This window comes from Podarcis cretensis, assembly GCF_951804945.1.
Source record: "Podarcis cretensis genome assembly, chromosome: 14".
NCBI lineage: Eukaryota > Metazoa > Chordata > Lepidosauria > Squamata > Lacertidae > Podarcis > Podarcis cretensis.
This window is the reverse complement of record NC_137183.1, coordinates 32,614,737-32,635,761: the sequence shown is the minus strand read 5'-3', so window position 1 is coordinate 32,635,761 and position 21,025 is coordinate 32,614,737. Positions and strand designations below refer to the sequence as shown.

Below are 21,025 nucleotides of genomic sequence, written 5' to 3'. Positions count from 1 at the left end.
TTCTGTATCAGGCCCCTCCCCAGAAAAGGGGCCAGCCTTGGATCCAGCAGATGTTGGGATATTCAGCAGAGATAAAAGGAAGAACTTCTTAATGCTGAGCGTAGTTATATTATGGAATTCAATTATCCACTGTCGGTGCACTTCTGCCAACCTTTCTGAGGCAAGGTTTTTGTTTCAGCGATGACCGTAGCCCCGATGTCTTCAAAACGCGGATTGAAGCAGCCACCCAGATGAAGTCTGTGCTAGGAGCCAACGAGAAGCCCAACTGCCTGATTATTGATGAGATTGATGGGGCTCCTATGGTGAGAGAGAATTTCTTCATGTAAGGTGGAGAGTGTGCGTTGGCCATGAGGTGACCCCATCCCTTTTCCACCAAGAATTTGCCTTTCCTTCTGTTCTGCCCTGTTCTCTTCTTCAGGCATCCATCAATGTGCTCTTGGGCATCATCAACCGTAAAGCAGCAGAGGTGGAATCGGGCGGGAGTACCAGCGGGGCAAGCAGCAAGAAGAGGCGAAAAGAAGGGGGGCTCCTTCTGCGGCCAATCATCTGCATCTGCAATGACCAGTAAGATTCTGTCTGGGCAAGTGTGGCATAGTGGTCAGACTAGGACCTGGGGGAGACCAGGGTTCAAATCCCCACTGGGTTGTGAAGCTCACCGGGTGACCTTGAGCAAGTGACTGCCCTCAGCCCAACCTACCTCACAGGGTTGTTGTGGGGATTAATTCAGATGGGGAAGAACCACATACACCACCTTGAGCTTGGAGAAAACAGTGAGATATAAATGTAATCAAATAAATAAATTCACATATGGGAGCCACACTACTTGTTCGGAGGTTGAAGCAAAGCGTTGTGGGAATGACATTGGTCATCTTGACTGGTTACTGTTTATCGGTAGGGGCCTAAAAAGCTTCATTTCCCACATTAGGCCTGTCACATCTTGAGGAGAAATGTCTCCTGAATTTTCAAAGCTGAAACTTGAAAAATCCCATTATTAGATTTCAAACCCTGAACATGTGTATCTTTTGTGTCACTCCCACCCACCCTTGGATTTTTGTATTCTTCTGTCTCTGGACTAAAAGCCCACTCTCCCCTCAGCCCTGACCAACTCTACTCTCAGAACCATTTTGTCCACCACACTGACAGCCAGAAACTTGTACTGCATACAAATTAGAGATGAGGAAGAATGGCCAACTAAACTGTTGGACTATGCCAAAATGGCAAAACTGACCGGAAAGCTCAGGAACCAAGAAGACCAAAACTTCAACAAAGAATAGGAATTTTTTAATAATTTACTTGAGAGACCACTGTAAGATGATGAAAACATTAGCAGGATTACAATAACACTTGTAACGTAGACGATATTACGGACAAAATGGAGAGACATAAAATTTGGATGATGAAATAATATGCAGTTGAAAAGGTTTATAATAGGACCCATGGAGGGTAAAGTGGGAAGTCTGGAGATTCAGAGAAATCTCTAAATATGGATATTGCCATTTTGTATTGTTATAACTCTACACTTGTAAAGTCAAATAAAATTTATTTTGAAAAACAAATTGGAGATGAGGGTGCAAATGAAACGGATTCCACTCCGAAAGCAATGTCCTAAATCACCGGCATGCTTTGTGATGAACAGATCTCGTGAGTATCTGTGTTAGGCCCATCCATAGCTTTTGCAACTCAGCCTCTAGCGGCAGGCCCTGTTCTGTGCTTAACTCAGGACTCCTTCCGTTATTTCCCTGCCAATATACATCTCTGCCTCTTCTCTTTTTCTAGGTACGTCCCTTCTCTGCGTCTGCTGAGACAACAAGCCTTCCTTCTCAACTTCCCCTCAACGGCCCCATCCAGGCTGGTCCAGAGGCTGCACGAAGTAAGACCCAAATCCAAAATAATTTATTCTTCCATTGCCTTGGGACTATAATTCTCTGCAGCATGAACTTTGTACCTGTGTCAGCGTTTAAAGAACTCACCTGGCCTAGTGGCTCTTTCTGCGGTGAGGAACATGGCCGCCAGGCAAGCAATCCAGGGACGTTTGGCAAAAGCTAGCTCACTTCTTCATTATGTTTCTTTATTATCCATTCAGTTTTATTATTTTTAATAAATATTTTACACAGTTTTGTGTAGACCACTTAGGTCTTTGTTGATTAAGTAGTACCGTATTTTTCGCCCTATAGGACGCACTTTTCCCCCTCCAAAAATGAAGGGGAAATGTGTGTGCGTCCTATGGGGCGAATGCAGGCTTTCGCTGAAGCCTGGAGAGCGAGAGGGGTCGGTGCACACCGACCGCTCTCGCTCTCCAGGCATCGCACACCTCTCTGCAAGCAGCGGGAGCGCTCCCGCTGCTTGCAGAGAGTTGCCTGCATGCTGAAGCCTGTGCGCACTGAGCTCAGCGCATCCAGGCTTCGCGGACCTCTCCGCAAGCAGCAGGAGCCAGGCACTGGGCTCCCGCTGCTTGCGGAGAGTTGCCTGCATGCTGAAGCCTGTGCGCGCTCAGCTCAGTGCGTCCAGGCTTCGCGGACCTCTCAGCAAGCAGCAGGAGCGCTCCCACGACTTGCAGAGAGCTGCCTGTTTGGGGGCTGGGGTCAGGGGAAGCTCGAGCTTCCCCCAGCCCCGCGCCTGGGGGGAAAATATTTTTTCCCCTTAATTTCCCCCCCCAAAAACTAGGTGCCCCTTATGGGACGGTGCGTCCTATAGGGCGAAAAATATGGTATATGTTTGGAAAGTTGCTTCGACTTTTAATCTATTTCTACTCTGTTGTTATTTTATCTTTTTGAAAGTCTTAAAATATAAGGGTTAATTTTTCATAGTGCCAATTTTATTATATTTAACTTTTCTGCAAACTGCTTTGAGGGTTTTTTAAAAAAACAATAAAATGTTCACATGTGCAGCTGCCTCTAATATACATATTTTTGCATTTCAGATCACCGTTAAGCAAGGCATGAAGGCTGACACAGGGGCCCTCTTGGCACTGTGTGAAAAGGCAGAGAATGACATTCGCTCTTGTATTAACACCCTGCAGGTAACTTCACACACCCCACTTTCATCTTATATCAGGGATGGAGGAGAATTTCTATTTTGTTTGCATTTTAATGAGGGACCACCTCATTCTCACTTCAAGCATCAATGCACAAACCAAAATTTAGCCCCTCTTTGAAATTCACACTTGCCTGAGTTTTGTGATGCAGTTCCCTATTTGATTAACAACAACAAAGGCACAGAAGTGCATATATTAGGGAAAAATGTGTATAAAAACACATATTTGGGTGAAAATCACATTAAAATGTGCACTGTTGGGGGGAATTGCTTTCCAGAAAATGTGTGTAGTAATCAAAGTTGCATAGAAGAATGTGCTTATTAGGAGAACTTTGCACCAAAATGCCAAGGAATTTTCATGAGATAGAGAAATAAAATAAATAAAAATGTAAAAAATTTTTGTGACTGGCCCACGAGCATCCGGTGAGCTTTATAGCTGAATGAGGATTTGAACCCTGGTCTCTCCCAGGTCCTCTTCCAACATTAACCACTGCACCACATTAACACTATATTGCAAATTGATGTGAAAATCTGGAGAACTGAAATTATGCTTAGTAAAAGGGGAAACTTGGAGAGTCTGAAATTGACAGGCCCGTCAACCCCGTTCCATGTCCTCAAATCTCCCTTTGTTGTCTTTCTAAGTTCCTGCACAGTCGCGGTAAGAAGGAACTGAACGCGAGGACCGTGCAGACCACACAAGTTGGCTCTAAAGACCAGAACAAAGGGCTGTTCTCCATCTGGCAGGAGATCTTCCAGCTTCCAAAAGTGCAGAGGTGAGGAGGGGGAGCTTCTGCGCTCCATTCGGCAGATCCTTTAGAACTTAAAAGGAGCCCATTGGATCAGGCCAATGGCCCATCTAGTCCAGTGTCCTGTCCTCACAATGGCCACACAGGTAACGGGGGGAACCCTCAAGGAGGACCCAAACTATAAAAGCATGCTCTCCTCCTGTGGCTTCCAGCAACTGGTATTCAGAAGCATTACAGCTTCCAATTGTGGAGGCAGAGCATAGCCATCCTGGCTAGTAGCCATTGATAGTCTTCTCCATGGAGTTGTCAACTCCCCTTTTAAAGGCATCTAGGTTGGTGGCCATCGTTGCCTCCTGCAGAAGTGAGTTCTACAGGTTAACTATGCGGTGCATGCAGATGGACTTCCTTTTATCCATCCTGAATCTCCAAAAACATTCAGCTTCATTGGCTGCCCACTAGTTCTAGTGTTACCGGGGGGGGGGGGTTATCTGGCCACTTTCTCCATGCCAGTTTGTCCCTTCCAAGATGCATTTTGGGGTATATTTCTTAATAGAAGTGCAAAAATGCACCAAGTTTTAAGGCTGCAAGGAATTTTGCAAACTGAACTACTGTTTCCAGACATGACATCTTTATTTGAGGTTTTTTTCCTTTTAATTATGTTATTTAGACCATTAAAAGCTGCAGATGCTTTCTTTTTTCCTGATGTTTGTGCATGGAGGACTTGTATTTGGTAGAACAGTGTGAGATAAATTTTAAAATTATTTATTTGGCAATGCTTAAATACTGCTTAGAATTTAAGTGGTTTACGTAAAGTAGTATGCTATACGGTATTGATTCTTTTTAAAATGGTGATGAAAAATTATGAAAATATAGCAAAAATTATTTGTTTTGAAAATAAAAGTACATAATGAAATCACGTCTCCACATTTTGACAACTGCAAAGTTCACTGTTGCTTGATTCCCCCCCCCTGCCTCCCCCCCCCAACACCATGGGGAAGCTTTAAACTGCATGACCAATCTTAACCCTTCTGCTTCCTGCTTCTGTTCCAAGACAGAGAATCGGTTTGGACCCATCAATTCCGGCTCACCTCCTTGCTAACGGGGGCGATGACAACCTGTTCCATGCGACCTCAGCTAGAGCTTCCCTTAATCCAAATGCCCAAAGGTTTCACCACATCCTGCATCTAAGCATGTCCTCAGGAGAACATGAAAAGCTTACCCAGGCATGTAGTTTGTGTTTCATTTTTCGCTCTGGTGTGAGAAAGCAAAATTCAGACTACTAGTTCAGATCCTTATCTCCCCATGTCCTTTCCACCCCCAAATATATATTACCAAGAGCTTGGGGCAAGTTATAATATTTAAGAAACAGAAATAGACGGTATATAAAAAAATTAAACAATTGTCCAGCAGCACCTTAGAGACCAACTAAGTTTGTTCTTGGTATGAGCTTTCGTGTGCATGCACACTTCTTCAGATACAGAGGCATGCAATATTATAATGACTTGAAGACATTCGGAATGAAATCTAAAACTTAGAAAAACACTACATGTGGATTTCAGCATTCCACCATCTTTCAAAAGCTTATTTAGTTAAAAGCTGTGATTCTGAAAGTTGGTCAGGCTCTGAATTTGGTGAATCTCATACAGGTGAAAAGCCCAGAGCTGTAGGGTAGCCACTGTGAATGCCTTTCAGTGTTGCATTTGGGGGTTGCAGTTCAACAAAAGATACTGGCTGACACCTTGGCCACATTCACACCATACATTCAAAGCAGTATGAAACTGCTTTATACAGACATGGGCTCCCCCCCCCCCTCAGTATTGTTATGAGTTTGTGGGGTGCCTGGACTCACTGCTTCTAATTCCTGGGTGACAGGCACTGGATTTAGCATTTTAAAGTAAAGGCAGATTGGCTTCCCATGTTCAAGTGATCATCTGGAATGGGCCATTAAGGAGAACAAAAGGAAAGTGATGAGCCATTAGAAATCTCACCAGAGAGAGCAGTAACTCCTTCAGATCAGACTTAGTTAGAATACAAAAGGCTGCTGTGGCTAGGGGAGAAGGCAGAACCTCTTGGGGAGTCAATGCTTTAAGCCCCTCCATCGTAGGCTAAGTTGGTAAAGGTAAAGGGACCTCTGATGACCGTTCGGTCCAGTCACAGACAACTCTGGGGTTGCGGCGCTCATCTCGCTTTATTGGCCGAGGGAGCCGGCGTACAGCTTCCCGGTCATGTGGCCAGCATGACTAAGCCGCTTCTGCCGAACCAGAGCAGTGCACGGAAACACCGTTTACCTTCCTGCCAGAGCAGTACCTATTTATCTACTTGCACTTTGACGTGCTTTTGAAACTGCTAGGTTGGCAGGAGCAGGGACAGAGCAACGGGAGCTCACCCCATTGCGGGGATTCAAACCACTGACCTTCTGATTGGCAAGTCCTAGGCTCTGTGGTTTAACCCACAGCGCCACCCGTGTCCCTGCACGGATGGTATATACATGTAAATAAATCACAGTTTCCACAGTTTCTGTTGTGCCTCATTTCCAAAGGAAACATTAACCCTGGAACTTTGCACCACTCAGAAATTGGGGTAGCGTGCAACAATGTCTTAGAAGCTGTATTTTGTTGAAGGCTCTGAGAGGAATTGAACTACAATTCCAAGAATGGTTTAACGGTCAGTTCTTCTCACAGGGAACTCAGGGAATTGTAGCTCCATGGGGGGGGGGGATAGGGTGTCTCCTATCAACTCTTGGGACGCTTAACAAGCTACATGTCCCAGAATTCTTTTGGGGTGAGCCATGACTGTTTCACAAGCACATTATGGTTCATGGTTGTGACTGTGGCTTGTCTCTGCTTTCCTTGGCAGGGCTTGTACGACAACTTTCTGAACATGAAGATAAAGGACTCCGCCTTTGACTCGCTCTGCCTGGCCTTGGAGTGGCTAGGCTTCTCTGACCTGGTGAACAAGGCAGTCCTGCACCGGCAGAACTTCCAGCTCATGCGCTACCTGCCCTTCCTCCCCGTTGCTTTCCACTTGCTCTTTGCCGCTTCCAGTGTTCCCCGTCTAGCCTACCCCAACAGCCAGCACGAGGCATGTATTGAGAGAGAAGTGGTCATGGGCAAAGCCAGGTGTCACAAGCCAAGCGGCGGTGTCTTGGAGGGGGTGGGCAGATCCTGTGGGGAAGGCGAGAGGGGGCCCAATTGGAATGAAAAGGAAGAGGCAGGGTGTGTGGAGCTTGTTGGAGTTTACACTTAGCCATGCAGTTCACCTGCAGTCCCTTTAACTCTAGCCTGGCCTATGCATTGCTCAGATTCATGCATTGAAGAGCTTGGCAGAAGCCAAAACCTGAGTTTGCGTTCATCCAGCAATGTGAGACTGCTCTGCACTACAGTGGTACCTCAGGTTACAGACGCTTCAGGTTACACGATTTCGGGTTGCGTACCCCGCCGAACCTGGAAGTACCGGAACAGGTTACTTCCAGGTTTCGGCGCAGAAGCGCTAAATCGCACTTTGCGCATGCTCAGAAGCACCGAATCGCACCCGCACGTGTGCAGGCGCGGCGCTGTGGGTTGCGAACACTGCAGGTTGCGAACGTGCCTCCCACACGTTTGCAATCCAAGGTTCCACTATAGTTGTATTTCTTTATGCTCTGAGGCAGCAAGGTGCTACAGTATTGAGAATCGTCCAAGAATCATTGCTTACGTAACCTGTTGCAGACTTTGATGAACTATTAATAGCTGAGGAAGCCCTTCGGGGCGAAACAAGGAAATAATCCAGAAACCTTGTTCTACCCTACCCAGCTGCCTGAGCCAGCCTGCCCGTGTCTGCTACCTGCGCTAGCCAGACTCATCAGCTGTATTGTCCGTGACATTCTGGGGACTTTTCCTTAACCACGTTCGAGGACTGTAACATATAAACTAAAACAAGAATGTACAGTACATCCTCTACTTACGATCATAATTTGTTTCAGAGGCCCATCCGCTGGGCAAAACCGGACATTAGTAGAGGCAACATTGTGTACATGCGCATTCAGCGGCAGCGTGCTTGTGCGCATGCGTAGACAGCAGACGCTTGTGCGCAGACGCAGAAGCCGCTTCCGCGCTTGCACAAATCACGGCAAACCCAGTGTTTACTTCCGGTTTTGCCGCAGTCGCAACTTGGAACGTCCGTGAGAAGAGGCAGGTGTAAATCAAGGTTCCATTGTATGAAGAAAGGAGGAAATATATCTTCATTGGATTTAATTAAATAGATTATATACCTTGCTTAAGGATTGTTTATGGTATACATCCTGGACTTGATTCGTATGATAGGAAGTAAGCTGTAAAGAAATTTGTTGCAAACATTACCGCTCAGCCTGTTGCACTCTATTGCATATGCATAACAAGGTATTGTATTTGTTTTGACCCTGAGGCAGCAAGGGGCATTCCTAATTAATCCTGAGTCCAGGCTTGTTCAGTTTTCTCCTTGATCCTGGAGCTTACCAGTTTCCAAAGCTGGTGTACCTACTATTGTCATCGCTCAGTGGCCCAGCACCTTGTTTTGCATGAAGAAGTTCCCAGGTTCAGTTCCCAGCCTCTCTGTGGACAAATAACTGACCAGGTACAAAGCAGTTTCCTTTGTACCTGCGTAAGTTCTGCTAGGCTGACCTTTCACATCTTGCGGAAGTTGCCCTGTCTGTCAACATTCCACATCATGATGATAAAACATAACTTGGAGACTGACTGCTCACTTGTGCCGCTTGTTTTGTTTTTCTCAAGTCCCTGGTGAAGCTGACTCAGATGCAGAACCTCATTGCTTCCATGATGTCTGGGATCACGCCAACCTCCCGCAGCCGTGCCGGACCGCAATCTCTTGTCCTTGAGGCCCTTTGCCTCCTCTTGGAGATTATCTCACCGAAACTGAGACCAGTAAGGAAGCCCTTCTGTTAGGAGAATTTTATTTTCATCATCATACATATGTGCTTTATTGCCCACCCCTTACCCTAAGGTCCCAGGACTGATCACAGCCATTTAAGATACAATATTGACCACAGTTTAATACAAATTACATTCACAAAAGTAGTCTGGGTCATAAAACTATACATCACATGTGTCAAAGGCCAGGGTAAACAGGCACATCTTCACCATACCACCAAAAACTGTATAATGAAGTTCCCAGACGTGCACCTGTGAGGAGGAAGTTCCACAACTTGGTGACTGTCACAGAGAACACCCTCTCACTGGCCATCTCTACCCCGAGCTGCTGAGGGCGGTGGAACTGCCAGGTTCCTATCCCCGAGTGCCCCTTAGGCCTCAAACATTGCCTTTGGGTATGAAAACTGGGAATTTTGGACTACAACTCTCATCAGCTCTAGTCAGCACAGCCATTTTGACTATGGCCATGCTCGCTGGGGCTGATGGGAGTTGTAGTTCAAAACATCTGGAGGCCACTGGGTTGGTGAAGGCTGCTTTTCCTGGGTATAGCAGTCGATGTTAGTTTGGTGAGTCTCCCAAATCCACAGGCTTCATTTGTCACCCTTTGAAACCCCTGTGTCCCTTGCCAGCTGCTTTCGTTTGCCACGTGAGGATTGTCTGCCCATTCCTGAAACAGTGAGCAAAGGACGCCCTCCCTGCCCAAGTGGACTGCCAAGGCCGTCCCGTCCCAGTCCTCTGGCCTGAGCTTTACCTCAGGGGACCTTCTTGCGTTGCAAGGCTAAAGGGGACAGTTATGCAAGTGCTGACAGAAGCAAAGACCTGAAGGGAAACAATTAATTCCATGGATGAGATCTGTACCCGAAAAAAATAAATAAAATGACAGCAGGTGTCCTGTCCTGTCCTTCTCTCCCCCGCCATCCTGTTTGTGTCACAAAAATCTTTTTTTGTGTTTCTGCTTGGTGTCCACTGCCCTTCAAATCACAGTGCATGAACAGGCTGTTGGGAATCTTTGAAGGTCAAAAAAGAAGTAGGAGGCATGGCTTGCTTGAGTCCTTTGGGCCTCGTTGCTTACACTGCGAATAATGCTTGAAGCACTCTGAGGCTGGTAGCAGAGTGGCCGTTCTCCTGGCACATCTGCATCTGATGAGTGGAACTTTGGAACTCACTCCCGCGGGAGGCAGGGATGGCCTCCAACTTGGACAGCTTTAAATGAGGGTTAGAGGAATTCATGGAGGAGGAATCTGACACAATGGCTATGCCCTGACTCCATCGTTGGAGGCAGCAGTGCTTCTGAATACCAGTTGCTGGAGACCACGGGAGGGGAGAGGGCTCAAATCCTTCTTGCTGGTTTCTCATTGGGGCATCTGTTTGGCCACTGTGAGAACAGGACTTGGTGGGCCATTGGCCTGATCCAGTAGGCTCTTCTTACATTCATATGTGATGAAATTCTTAACAAGAGCGGAACAGAGATTCTAGATCAGGTGTAGGGAGGAACAGCTCCCTAGCACATTGGCCATGCTGGCTCTGATGTGAGTTGTAGTTTAGCAACATCTGGCAGGCCAGAGTGGGTTTCCCAGTGGGTGCCTACATTTATGTAGAGGGTTTTTATTACCACTCTCCAGCCAAAAAGGCTCCCAAAGCTTACATACAACCAACTGAAACTAGACCATCCGTGCCTGTAAGCTTGCAGTCTAAAGGACACGACATGAAAGGAAAGACGGGCATGGAGGGAAGAGGGGGGAAAGCAAATGGGCAGGCAGCCATTTCCCCCACCCCACCCTGTCCTTGGCAGCAAGATACAATGAAGCTGTCCCCAGGCTATAGTTTTGCCCACTGTGTGGGTCCTCTCTTAACTCTCTGCCCATATCCAGTGAAGGGAAAGGCCACCCAAAAGTGCATCTTACTCCTTATATAACCCACTGGTCCCTGTGCTCTGCAGGAGAGGGGCATCCTCTAGCAAATCAATGTATGCAGTTAGTCCAAGTAAGCCATAAGATGTTGCCTTGAGCTTCAGTAGCATAAAGTAGCAAGAGAGATTCCTACTCACTGTCTTCCATTTGCAATTTCCAGGTGAACACCCAGCTGTACAGTCAGAAAGAGAAGCAGCAGCTGGGGGAGCTAATCAACACCATGTTGGCGTATAATCTCACTTACCACCAGGAGCGGACCCCCGAAGGGCAGTATGTCTTCACGCTTGACCCGTGAGTACTGTATAAGACAGGCATGGTCAAACTTGGCCCTCCAGCTTTTGGGGGAACTACAACTCCCATCATCCCTAGCTAACAGGACCAGTGGTCAGGGATGATGGGAACTGTAGTCCCAAAACAGCTGGAGGGCCAAGTTTGGCCATGCCTGGTATAAGAGCATCAGGAGAGCCTGCCTGCTGGGGCCTGTCTGGTCCAACGCCCTGTTTTCCTTTTCTGATGGGGAGCCCCCTAGTGGGACATGAGTGCAGCAGCACTCTCCCTGCCTATGATTCCCAGCCTACTGCCTCCAGCAGAACACGGTCATCATAGCTTTTGATAGCCTTATGCTCCATGGATTATTTCTCATTTTATAAAGCCATCACTACCTGTTGCAGGACCGCTCTCCACTGCAAAGCAGGGTAAACCCTTTAAAGATCCTGGGGTCCAGTTTCCTGCCACTTGTGAGTGGCAGCTGTTGGTGTGAACCTGGGTTCCTCAGTACAACAGTGCCCACCAACACCTTTCTTTGGCATCTACCAAGGTTTTGTGCCCTTCTTTTCCAGGCAGTTTTTTTTGTTTTTTGTGGGGGTTCCATTTCCCCTCTCTCCCACTTTACTCATTTGGGTATGTGTGTGGTGAAAGGGTTGCTTCTTGCTTGTATTTTCTGAGCACTCTCAGTCTTTTTCTCTGTGAAATGGGCATCTTGTACCCACGGCAGTTTCTTCTATTTCCAAATGGGCCCCTAGGCCCAGAAAGGGTTGCTTCTTGCTTATATTTTCTGAGCACTCTCAGTCTTTTTCTCAGTGAAATGGGCCCACAGCAGTTTCTTCTATTTCCAAATGGCCCAGAAAGGTTGGGGACCCCTGGTGTAAACTCTGCAAACCATCGCCCTTTAGAAAAGCATTGTGTTTGACACAGAAACGAAATCTCGGTCTCCTTGCACCCTTTGATCTTGTTGCATTTCACACATGGTCACTCGGCTGTTCTCCTCACACCCACCACATGAGGAGCACCTAGATCCATGAGCTCCTACTTGACATTCACAATTCAGAGCATGGCCCACTCATCCTTCCTTGTGACTCCATTCTGGGGGCAGCATTTCACTCGGAAGCAGAGTGGTCCTCTATTTTGCAGCCCAGATCTTGCTGCTTGGGACATACTTGAGTGGAAGTCATGGGAAACTGAGCAGTCCTCCATAAGTTACTCTAACCTTGTTATTAATGGGGGGGTATGCTAATTCCCAACCCCTAACCAGACCAGGACCCTGGGAGACCAGGGTTCAAATCCCCACTCACCCTGGCCAGTCACTCACACAGTCATTGTGGGGATGAAAAGGGTAGCAGGAGAAGTGTGGAGGCCACCTTGAGCTCCTTGGATGAAAGTTGAGGTATAAATGTGACAAATAAATAATTAAAAATAAATTGGCAGGTCTTATTCAGCAACACTCCCTCTGGCTGCTGAGATTTCGGCAGGCATGGTCCACCATTTCATTTTATGAAAAAGCTGAGGATCCAAGAATCTGAATTCTGGATTCAGAATTGTATCCAGTACCTGGGGAGTCATATTTTTATCCACAGTGCTTCCACGTTCTGTATATTATGTTAGGATTTTCACTTGGGCACGAGGGACCCTCTGACTCTGGGCAGAAATCTCATTACCGATTCTAAGAGATTAGCAGGTTTTGTACAGAATTGCTGAGAAGCAGCATTTAATCGCCTTCTGCTTTTTTGACCTTGGATGCCTCTGAAATTAGCACCCCAAACCCTTGTTGTGGGTTTCTGACTACAGTCTCTTTCTTCCTCCTTTCTTTATTGTGTTTGTTAATAATAATAAAAAACAGTTAAAACTGATTTATCAGGTGATCTTTTCAGAAAAGACCTATATGGCACCAGCCCAGAGGTGGCATTGGCCATCATCACGTGTGACATTAGATAATCCAGGGTAGAAAAGAAACTCAAGGATTCGGCTTAAGCGCACGCGCTCTCTCTCTCTCTCTCTCTCTCTGCCTAAATTATCTGGAAGCAAGCGTGTTGTTTCCAGCCCTCCCTGAGCAGATGGTGAAAATATCCTCTTCATTTTCTGGGTATGTCGACTTTAAACACATCACTTCTCCCTTCCTGTGATCCAGCCCCCGCCACTTCCTCTCCACTCACTTAATCAGGTTTGATCCTCTTTGACTCCCCCCCCCCCCCCGCCCAATCTGTCTTTTCTCTTCCTATGAGCCAATGCAGTTAAGGGAAGCGTTCTGGAGTTGTGCTACACTTCTGCATCTCAGTTCTTGTAGCAAAACCATAACGTGGGAGATGGCCCATATCAGGCTTGTATATTGACTTAGTCACCTATGCTAAGGAAAAAATCATCTTTAGGAGACTCTTGAAGCAGTTAGTTTGACCAGAGTTAGTTAACTTTTTTCTGTTAGTCTCCAAATGCTTAATAGAAATGTGTTGAGCTAGGTAGGTAAAGGGACCCCTGACCATTAGGTCCAGTCATGACCGACTCTGGGGTTGCGGCGCTCATCTCGCTTTATTGGCTGAGGGAGCCAGCATGACTAAGCCACTTCTGGCGAACCAGAGCAGCACACGGAAACGCCGTTCACCTTCCCGCTGGAGTGGTACCTATTTATCCACTTGCACTTTGATGTGCTTTCGAATTGCTGGGTTGGCAGGAGCAGGGACCGAGCAACGGGAGCTCACCCCATTGCGGGGATTCGAACTGCCAACCTTCTGATCGGCAAGTCCTAGGCTCTGTGGTTTAACCCACAGCGCCACCCGTGTCCCCAGTTGAGCTTAGGTAAGTTGGTAAAAATGCTCCTGGACTAGTAATTTTACCAAGGTTGGCCTAGATGTTAAAGTGATGAGGGTAAGAAAATCTTAGTGGGTTGTGTTGTTAATTACTTCCCACCCTCCATGATGGTTCAGCCTTCCCATACTAAACAATGTGAGAAGGATCTGAGCATCTCTCTTTGCCTGGAGGAGGTCCCAGGCTCAATGCCCCAAATGGCATCTTCAGACAGGACTGGGAAAAAGACTCCCTGCCTGCCACCACAAAGAGCTCCTGCCAGTCAGTGCAGACAATACTGAGGTAGATAGATCAGTGGTCCAGCTTGGTATAAGCCTGCTTCCTGTGTGTCTTAAGGGTGGTGTAGGGAACCTTTGGCCCTCCAGATGTTGCTAAACTACAACTCCCAGCATACCTGGACATTGGCCACGTTTGCTAGGGCTAATGGGAGTCATAGTTCAGCAGCATCTGAAAGGCCACTGGTTCTCTGCAGCCCTGTAGTACAGTAGTACCTTGGGTTACATACGCTTCAGGTTACAGACTCCGCTAACCCAGAAATAGTGCTTCAGGTCAAGAACTTTGCTTCAGGATGAGAACAGAAATCGTGCTCCGGCGGTGCGGCGGCAGCAGGAAGCCCCATTAGCTAAAGTGGTGCTTCAGGTTAAGAACAGTTTCAGGTTAAGTACGGACCTCCAGAACGAATTAAGTACTTAACCTGAGGTACCACTGTAAATAGCCAGGGTAGGAGGGTCAATTGCCTTCTGATATCCAAAGACCTAATCACCTAGAGGCAACTCCTAACTCACCCCAGGCAGCCAGGTTAGAGTGGGGTTTTTCCGCAATCATCATGTCAAGACTCAAGCTGGATTTCCCATTGAGCCAAGTTTTGTTTTCTTTCTTCTAAGCCACCTGTCCTAACACAAGACTGCATTGGGTGCTCCTTTCACTCAAATCATTAATGAAAAATTTTGCCCTTGATTCGCCCGTCACTATAAGTAAGAAACAATATCCCTCCATTCTGCAAAATCAGGTTCAAGGTTAATACAGCGGGAAATGTTTTTTTCACTCCAAATCCCTTAACATTCATTCAAAGAGCTTAGTGGTTTGCACTCATGTCTGTGTGTTCAGGGGATGGGAGAAATTTCCGTTTTCTTCTTTCCTGTATCATATCAGCTCTCTTAGTTTGGGTTTCTGCACCCTGATCTCTATCAGATATCACTGAGCTGCCCTCTTTCCAGGAATATATTAAGTTTTCAGAGCTCCCCACCCTTTCAAGGCACGGATATATTTCTGCCCGCATCCCACCCTCGCCGTCACCCCCCTGCTGAGGGGATCAACAGGACAGACTTCTGATTTGCTGCCTTCTCCTGCCTTCTATTCATATTCTCAACATTGGAATCTCTCCCCGCCGCCGCCGGGCTCAAAGCCAGCCTAGCCAAGATTGTTTGGCCTTAATCGGATTAGAGGAAGAGAAAACAGCTGCCTTTTGGCTTTTGACGGAGAGGCGCGAAGAAGCTGAAGATGCCTCCGGTTCTCCTCTCCTCGTCGGGCCACTAGGATGCCAGCCCGCCTTCCGCTTCTATGTTTCAAGCCCGCTGCCAGGAGACTCTGTTCGTGACTGACTGGGGGGTGCCGCTGGTGATCGCCCTACTCCTCCTCGGCCTGATTTATCTGTTCATTTACCTGCCAGCCAGCCTCCAGCAGTCGTCGTCGGTGGAAGAGGCAGTGAGGAATTTAAGTGACAAGTACACTTACAACGGGGTAGGCTTTGTCAAGCAATGAGGTCCTTCTCAGGGTCGCCCCTCCACACGCCAGTCCAGAAGGCGCCAAAGTCCACCAGCGGCCAACCCATCGCTCCATTTGAGGCCAAAGAGCAGCAGGCACAGATCTGAGCTCAGCAGATAAAACTTCCACTCTGGTTTCGGATAGAAAGAATCATATCCAAGAGAGCCATTCTTCCTTAGAGCAGCTGCATTTTTGGGTGTCTACACCAAAGGAGACCAGCGAGTTTCTTCTTCCGATTGGCTGACCCAGGAGCCAAGTCTCTGAGCCTCGCTGCTCCGTCGTCTTACTTTGCAGGGTGTCGTGGAGGAAAAGCTGAGTCTCGCCAGCAGAAAGCAGGGAGGAGGTGCTGTGTTTGGGCATTTCGTGGAAGGAAGAACTCGCCGAGACATTTCGTTGCGGGAAGAGTTGAGGGGATTGGTGCAACCTGGGTGGCTGGCGTCACCAAGAAAGGCTGAAGACCCGTGTGTGGAAAACGCTGGCTCTTCAGAGACAGGCAACAGCACTTGAAAAGACACTGGTCCTTGACTTTTACTCTTCATTGTGCCCCCACCTCACTGCTGGCCACCATCTTTGTAACAAAGCTTCCTGACTAAAAATGGCAAAATATGTTGTGTATCATTTGGCCACAAGAGGGTTTGTCTAATTAATGCATAGCTGTGGTTTAGATTTGCTGGATTTTTTTGCGCAAACTTGTCAGCTGTGCTGTGGTTATGGCCGGGTTTCCTAAAAGAGCTTTAAAGGTACCCTTTCTTTTTCCTGGGTTAAACTTTCAGGGCACGTACCATGCCCTTTAGACGTGAAAGGATGATCCTTTTTCGGGAAAGCAGAAGCAAATCAGCTGCCTTCAGAGGATCCCACCCTCTGTGTTTCTGCATGAGTCACCATTCAGGGAAGATCCTTCATTTGGAAGGAGGCAAGCCCAAAGCGCTGACTCATGCAGAGGGGCACCAGGCAGACTCCTCGAAGGGTGGGTAATTCCGCCACGATGGAGCTGATGGAATGATAAGATTGCAAAATGTGGGACAGAAGTCCCCACCCTCGGTGGAAATTGATCGATCAATTTGAAGGAGCCGAGACAGAGCAGCAACTCATTCAGAGACACTGCAGGCAGTCTCTAGTGCAAAGGGGTCCTTCAGATTCATAGGGGGCCCCTAACTATTTTAATTAACTTATTTCTTGTGACACCATTTTTTGTGAATTACTTGATTAAAGTTCTAGTTCTTTTGCTCCCTTCCAACACTCCTTTGCATTTACTAGTATGCTAAGCCTCCTGTTTCTCTTTAAACCTGGAGCTCTGTCTGTCTGCAGCAGGTGTCGAAATGAGGCAGTTGACAATTCAGTGTTTCTTTCTCAAAGAGATAATTAGATTTGATTAATATCTGGCACATCCAGCATAGTAGATGGGTTGTTGCTTGTTACCATTTCTTCCTCTTTAACGTGGATTAGTCTCAAGATCTAAGAATCTAGCTTTGCTTGCTTTATTTTATATTACCATATTTACTCGGGTCTTAATGCACCATCAAATCTAATGCGCACCTCAGTTTTCAGAACCTTGGAACCAAAAAAGTATTTGCTGGTGAATGTAAATGTGCCATCGAATCTAATGCACACCTTACATTTTCGCAACATAATTTGGCCAAACAAAAGGTAAGCATTAGATTCGAGTAAATACAAGTAAATTAAAAGCAAAGTTTTATTCCTTGGGATGGAAAGATAATCTGCAAAGTAGGCAAAATGTGTCTGCAAAAGTTACCTTTGTGTGTTGTGGGAATAATAGCCTCTCTAGACAATTGGTCTTATCCTAAGTTAACGGTTAGGATTGAACTGTTCAATGCATTGGCCCCCACAAGAGGAGTGAAGGCCTGGTGGGTCCTCTTTCCAGATTTATTCCAGATGATGTTAGACTGTAACTCACATAATCCCTGACCTTTGGCAACTCCGGCTGGGGATTATTATGGTTATTATTATAATTTACTTTCCTTTCACCCTAGGGAATTTACACCCTTCACCACCAAGCATATCTGGTTGAATTTCATGTAATGAAAGGCTCAGGTTCAAATCGCAGCAAAATTTTGACATCTGAGTTCGAGAATCAAAATTCCAAATTGTTGGCTGGATTAAGTTGGTATGATTTTTGTTATAAAATTTAGTAAGTCCAGCACTGTTAAAAAGTGATCTGCTGCTTTCAGGGTTGACTCTGTGATGTAGATTCTTCCAGCGCCTTAAGGCTGATGCAGAATATCAAAGATTTGCTAAGTGCTTTGTACATTCCAGAAAATATATCAAGAGTATTTGCCACCAAAATTCACATACAAGTAATTTTGAGGCACATTTCACCTCCACTTCAAATTTGAGGTTAAAATTCCACACTTTAGAAATCTCAAATTTCTCACTAGGCATTTTGTTTTTTGCATCCGAGGCTCAAATATTGAAATTGTGTGTGTTGTCAGGATTGTCTCTATCCACTTGCTTGGCACATTCAGTAGTGACAGCCCCTGCCTTCTTTCTTGTTTGCTGTATTAAAAATGATTTCCTTCCAAGTCTCTGCTTGAAAACTCTAGACGACCAATAAACCTTGCAATGTTCAGCCAAGGCTGCCATGTCAGTGTCTGTCTCAGTTAATTCCTTTAGCTGTGCATTGATTAGCGATATCCTTTTCCTTTCCTTTCTTACTCTTAACACCCGATGTCTTCATCTTCTGGATAGAAATTTATAACGGTTCTTTATACAGTGCACATTTTGATTTCTTTCAAACTTGCAATTCCAAAAACCAAAACCAAGTTAAGAAGTGGGGAACAAATGTCATGGGCATTATTTTTTTCCTTTTGAGCCATGGAATGCTCACAAACATTCTGACTTCTGGTGGGTGAAACTGCCTGCAACAGGATGCTGGCAAGTAGTAACAGGTTCTGGTGCAGTGAAATATCACTTTGACTAGGGTACTCACAGACAGGGTCTAAAATTAAGAGGGCTCCAGGCTCATTTTGCACCTAAAGATTCTCCATTTGCAAGCACCTCAAAAAGTCAGTGCCATTTTTTTGCACCTGGCTGACACTCAAGGATTACTGAAATGTATGTGCTTGAAATATATGTTAAGGATAGACAATATGCTAAGGAGTTTAACAATAAAGAGTAGAGTGTTTTTAAAACTGAAGTACAGTACCAATACTTTTATTTCAAAATTAAACATGTATTAACAATTTCTGCTAAAAATGTGATCTTAACAATGTGTCACTCATGTGAATTATGTGTTAGTTCATGCTTATCAGAATAACACACCTAAGTGGCGACTAGACATTCTGTTTTGGCGCCCACAACCCAGGTCCCAGAAGCCATTTGGCTCCTAGCTTTTCTATCCCAGTTTCTAACACTGCTCACAGAGGCCCTAAAACTGGGAAGGAGCTGTTTCGGTGTTAGGAAGGCAGAACACAAGAAAGAGAACTTTGAATGCTAGGAAACTGGGACAAGTTAACTGGGACACCTTAATTTGAACAAACCTGCCAAAATGCTAACTGCAAGTATATACATTCTGTGGTGGTTTTTTTTAATAACTTTATTTTAATCGTTTTCTACCCTTTCAAGAATAATGTGGGCAAGAGTGGGCAGGTGTACAACTTAATGCTCAAGGTGGAATTCATTGTTCTCCCCCCCCCCCCGCCGCCGCCCCCATTTTATCTTCACTACAACCCTGTGATGTAAGTTAGGCTGAAAGGCAGTCAGCGGCCCCCATAGATGAGCAGAGATAGATAAGTTGTGTTTTTTTAGTGTGGTTTTCTTCTTGTTTATAATTCTTCTCCACTGATCTATTCCACTGCAATGCCTAGAAACATGGAGGAAGTGTGTAGGTTCCCAGATCTCCCGCTTCGGAAACCGCTGACTTACCAAGCCAAGCAGCTTATCGCAAGAGAAATTGAGCTGGAGAAGATGAGGCGGACGGAAGCCCTCCTTCATGCACGGAACTCTGGTCAGGTAAGTGGCTGGACGGCTCTTGGGGAGAGCAAGTGGCTCAAAGAATAAGTGGGCCTGGCTTAGGCCCCTCTACAGATCTTGTGCATGCCCCAGAATCCTTTGCAGCATGCAACGGTTCATTGGTAAACAAGCCTTCTGCACCAGAGGTTCCTCAAGGAGAAAAATCCCTGAAAATTAGTGGTCCAGAGAAGGGGATAGGACCCCTTTCCAGCCTGATGACCACTTTCCTTTGTGGGTAACTGTCTGTGGGTCACATGCCAGTGGTGGATGGGGCCCACTGGTGTCAACTATAGGGGGCTCTGGGGGTCCAGGCACCCACACAAAAAATGTGGGTGCTCAAGCACCCAGTCTACTGGGCCTCCAGCACAACTTCTGGGGCCTTGCAAAGCACCAGAAATCGTGTCTGAGCCATCGCAAAGCGCTGCTTAGCTTTGCAAATGTGTTAGCAGTCATTTTTCTCCACCATGGTGATAGCTTTCTGTTTTCTAAGCTCAGCAAATGTCTGACTTTTTTTTTTTTTTAAGTACTACTCAACTGCAGCTGAAGGGATTGGCATCGGTTCATTGACGGCCATAACATTCATGTTGAGGTTTACATGAGGACAGTCATAATTGTCAAATTCTTTTAGAAAGCTCTTCTGCCCTCTGGTGGGCCCAAGTGCCTATTACTGCCACCACACGAGTTCTTGGCACTGATCCTTTGACATTACATGTCTCCGTCCTCTTCATACCAGGAAAGATTGGTGATATCTGTTGCGGGGTGTGAAGAGAGACACAGCTGGTTTTTTGTATGCGGCAGACTGAAATTTATAACTATAATTTGCTAGTGGAAATCTGGATTAAAGAGGCTCCTGGTGCTACTTTCTGCTTAGCTCAAGTGCCTTCAAAATTTCTGTTGTTGTTGTTGTCTAGTCATGTCTGACTCTTCGTGACCCCATGGACCAGAACACGCCGGGCACTCCTGTCTTCCACTGCCTCCCGCAGTTTCGTCAAACTCTTGTTGGTAGCTTCGAGAACACTGTCCAACCATCTCGTCCTCTGTCATCCCCTTCTCCTTGTGCCCTCAGTCTTTCCCAACATCAGGGTCTTTTCCAGGGAGTCTTCTCTTCTCATGAGGTGGCCAAAGTATTGGAGCCTCAGCTTCACGATTGTCTTTACAGTGAGCACTCAAGGCTGATTTCCTTAAGAATGGATAGGTTTGATCTTCTTGCAGTCCATGGGACTCTCAAGAGTCTCCTCCAGCACCATAATTCAAAAAGCATCAATTCTTTGGCGATCAGCCTTCTTTATGGTCCAGCTCTCACTTCCATACATCACTACTGGGAAAACCATAGCTTGAATTATACAGACCTTTGTCGTCAAGGTGATGACTCTGCTTTTTAAGATGCTGTCTATGTTTGTCATCGCTTTTCTCCCAAGAAGCAGGTGTCTTTTAGGCCACCCTAAAGGATATCTCTAATAGGCCATCCTAAACCTGTTGTGTGAAGGCCCTTTTTTTGAAGATGGTAAGGCCAACGTAAACTAAGAGGAGGGTGGGAACAGGATTCCCAGTTTCTGTGGCTTTAAGGCCTTTTTGTGTTGCTAAATATATCCTACCCAAGAGATCACAGCATGGACAATGGGTA

The 21,025-nt window shown here is 46.3% G+C and overlaps 1 protein-coding gene and 1 long non-coding RNA gene across 4 annotated transcripts in view; both read left to right on the top strand.

The window, feature by feature from the left end:
- CHTF18 (chromosome transmission fidelity factor 18) overlaps nt 1-21,025 on the top strand; it is a 34,754-nt gene that overhangs the window by 8,965 nt on the left and 4,764 nt on the right. For all 3 annotated transcript variants that reach the window (XM_079952489.1, XM_079952490.1, XM_079952488.1), the window contains 10 exons: nt 179-302; nt 419-564; nt 1,777-1,870; nt 2,921-3,019; nt 3,676-3,806; nt 4,831-5,002; nt 6,636-6,860; nt 8,528-8,677; nt 10,754-10,884; nt 19,257-19,401. In XM_079952489.1, the coding sequence (XP_079808615.1) occupies nt 179-302; nt 419-564; nt 1,777-1,870; nt 2,921-3,019; nt 3,676-3,806; nt 4,831-5,002; nt 6,636-6,860; nt 8,528-8,677; nt 10,754-10,884; nt 19,257-19,401 (1,417 nt within the window). The remainder of the gene's footprint in view (nt 1-178; nt 303-418; nt 565-1,776; nt 1,871-2,920; nt 3,020-3,675; nt 3,807-4,830; nt 5,003-6,635; nt 6,861-8,527; nt 8,678-10,753; nt 10,885-19,256; nt 19,402-21,025) is intronic.
- On the top strand, nt 13,105-15,428 carry LOC307202571. The gene is made up of 3 exons (XR_013832938.1): nt 13,105-13,322; nt 13,660-14,155; nt 14,384-15,428. It is a non-coding gene; the product is annotated as an uncharacterized lncRNA (long non-coding RNA).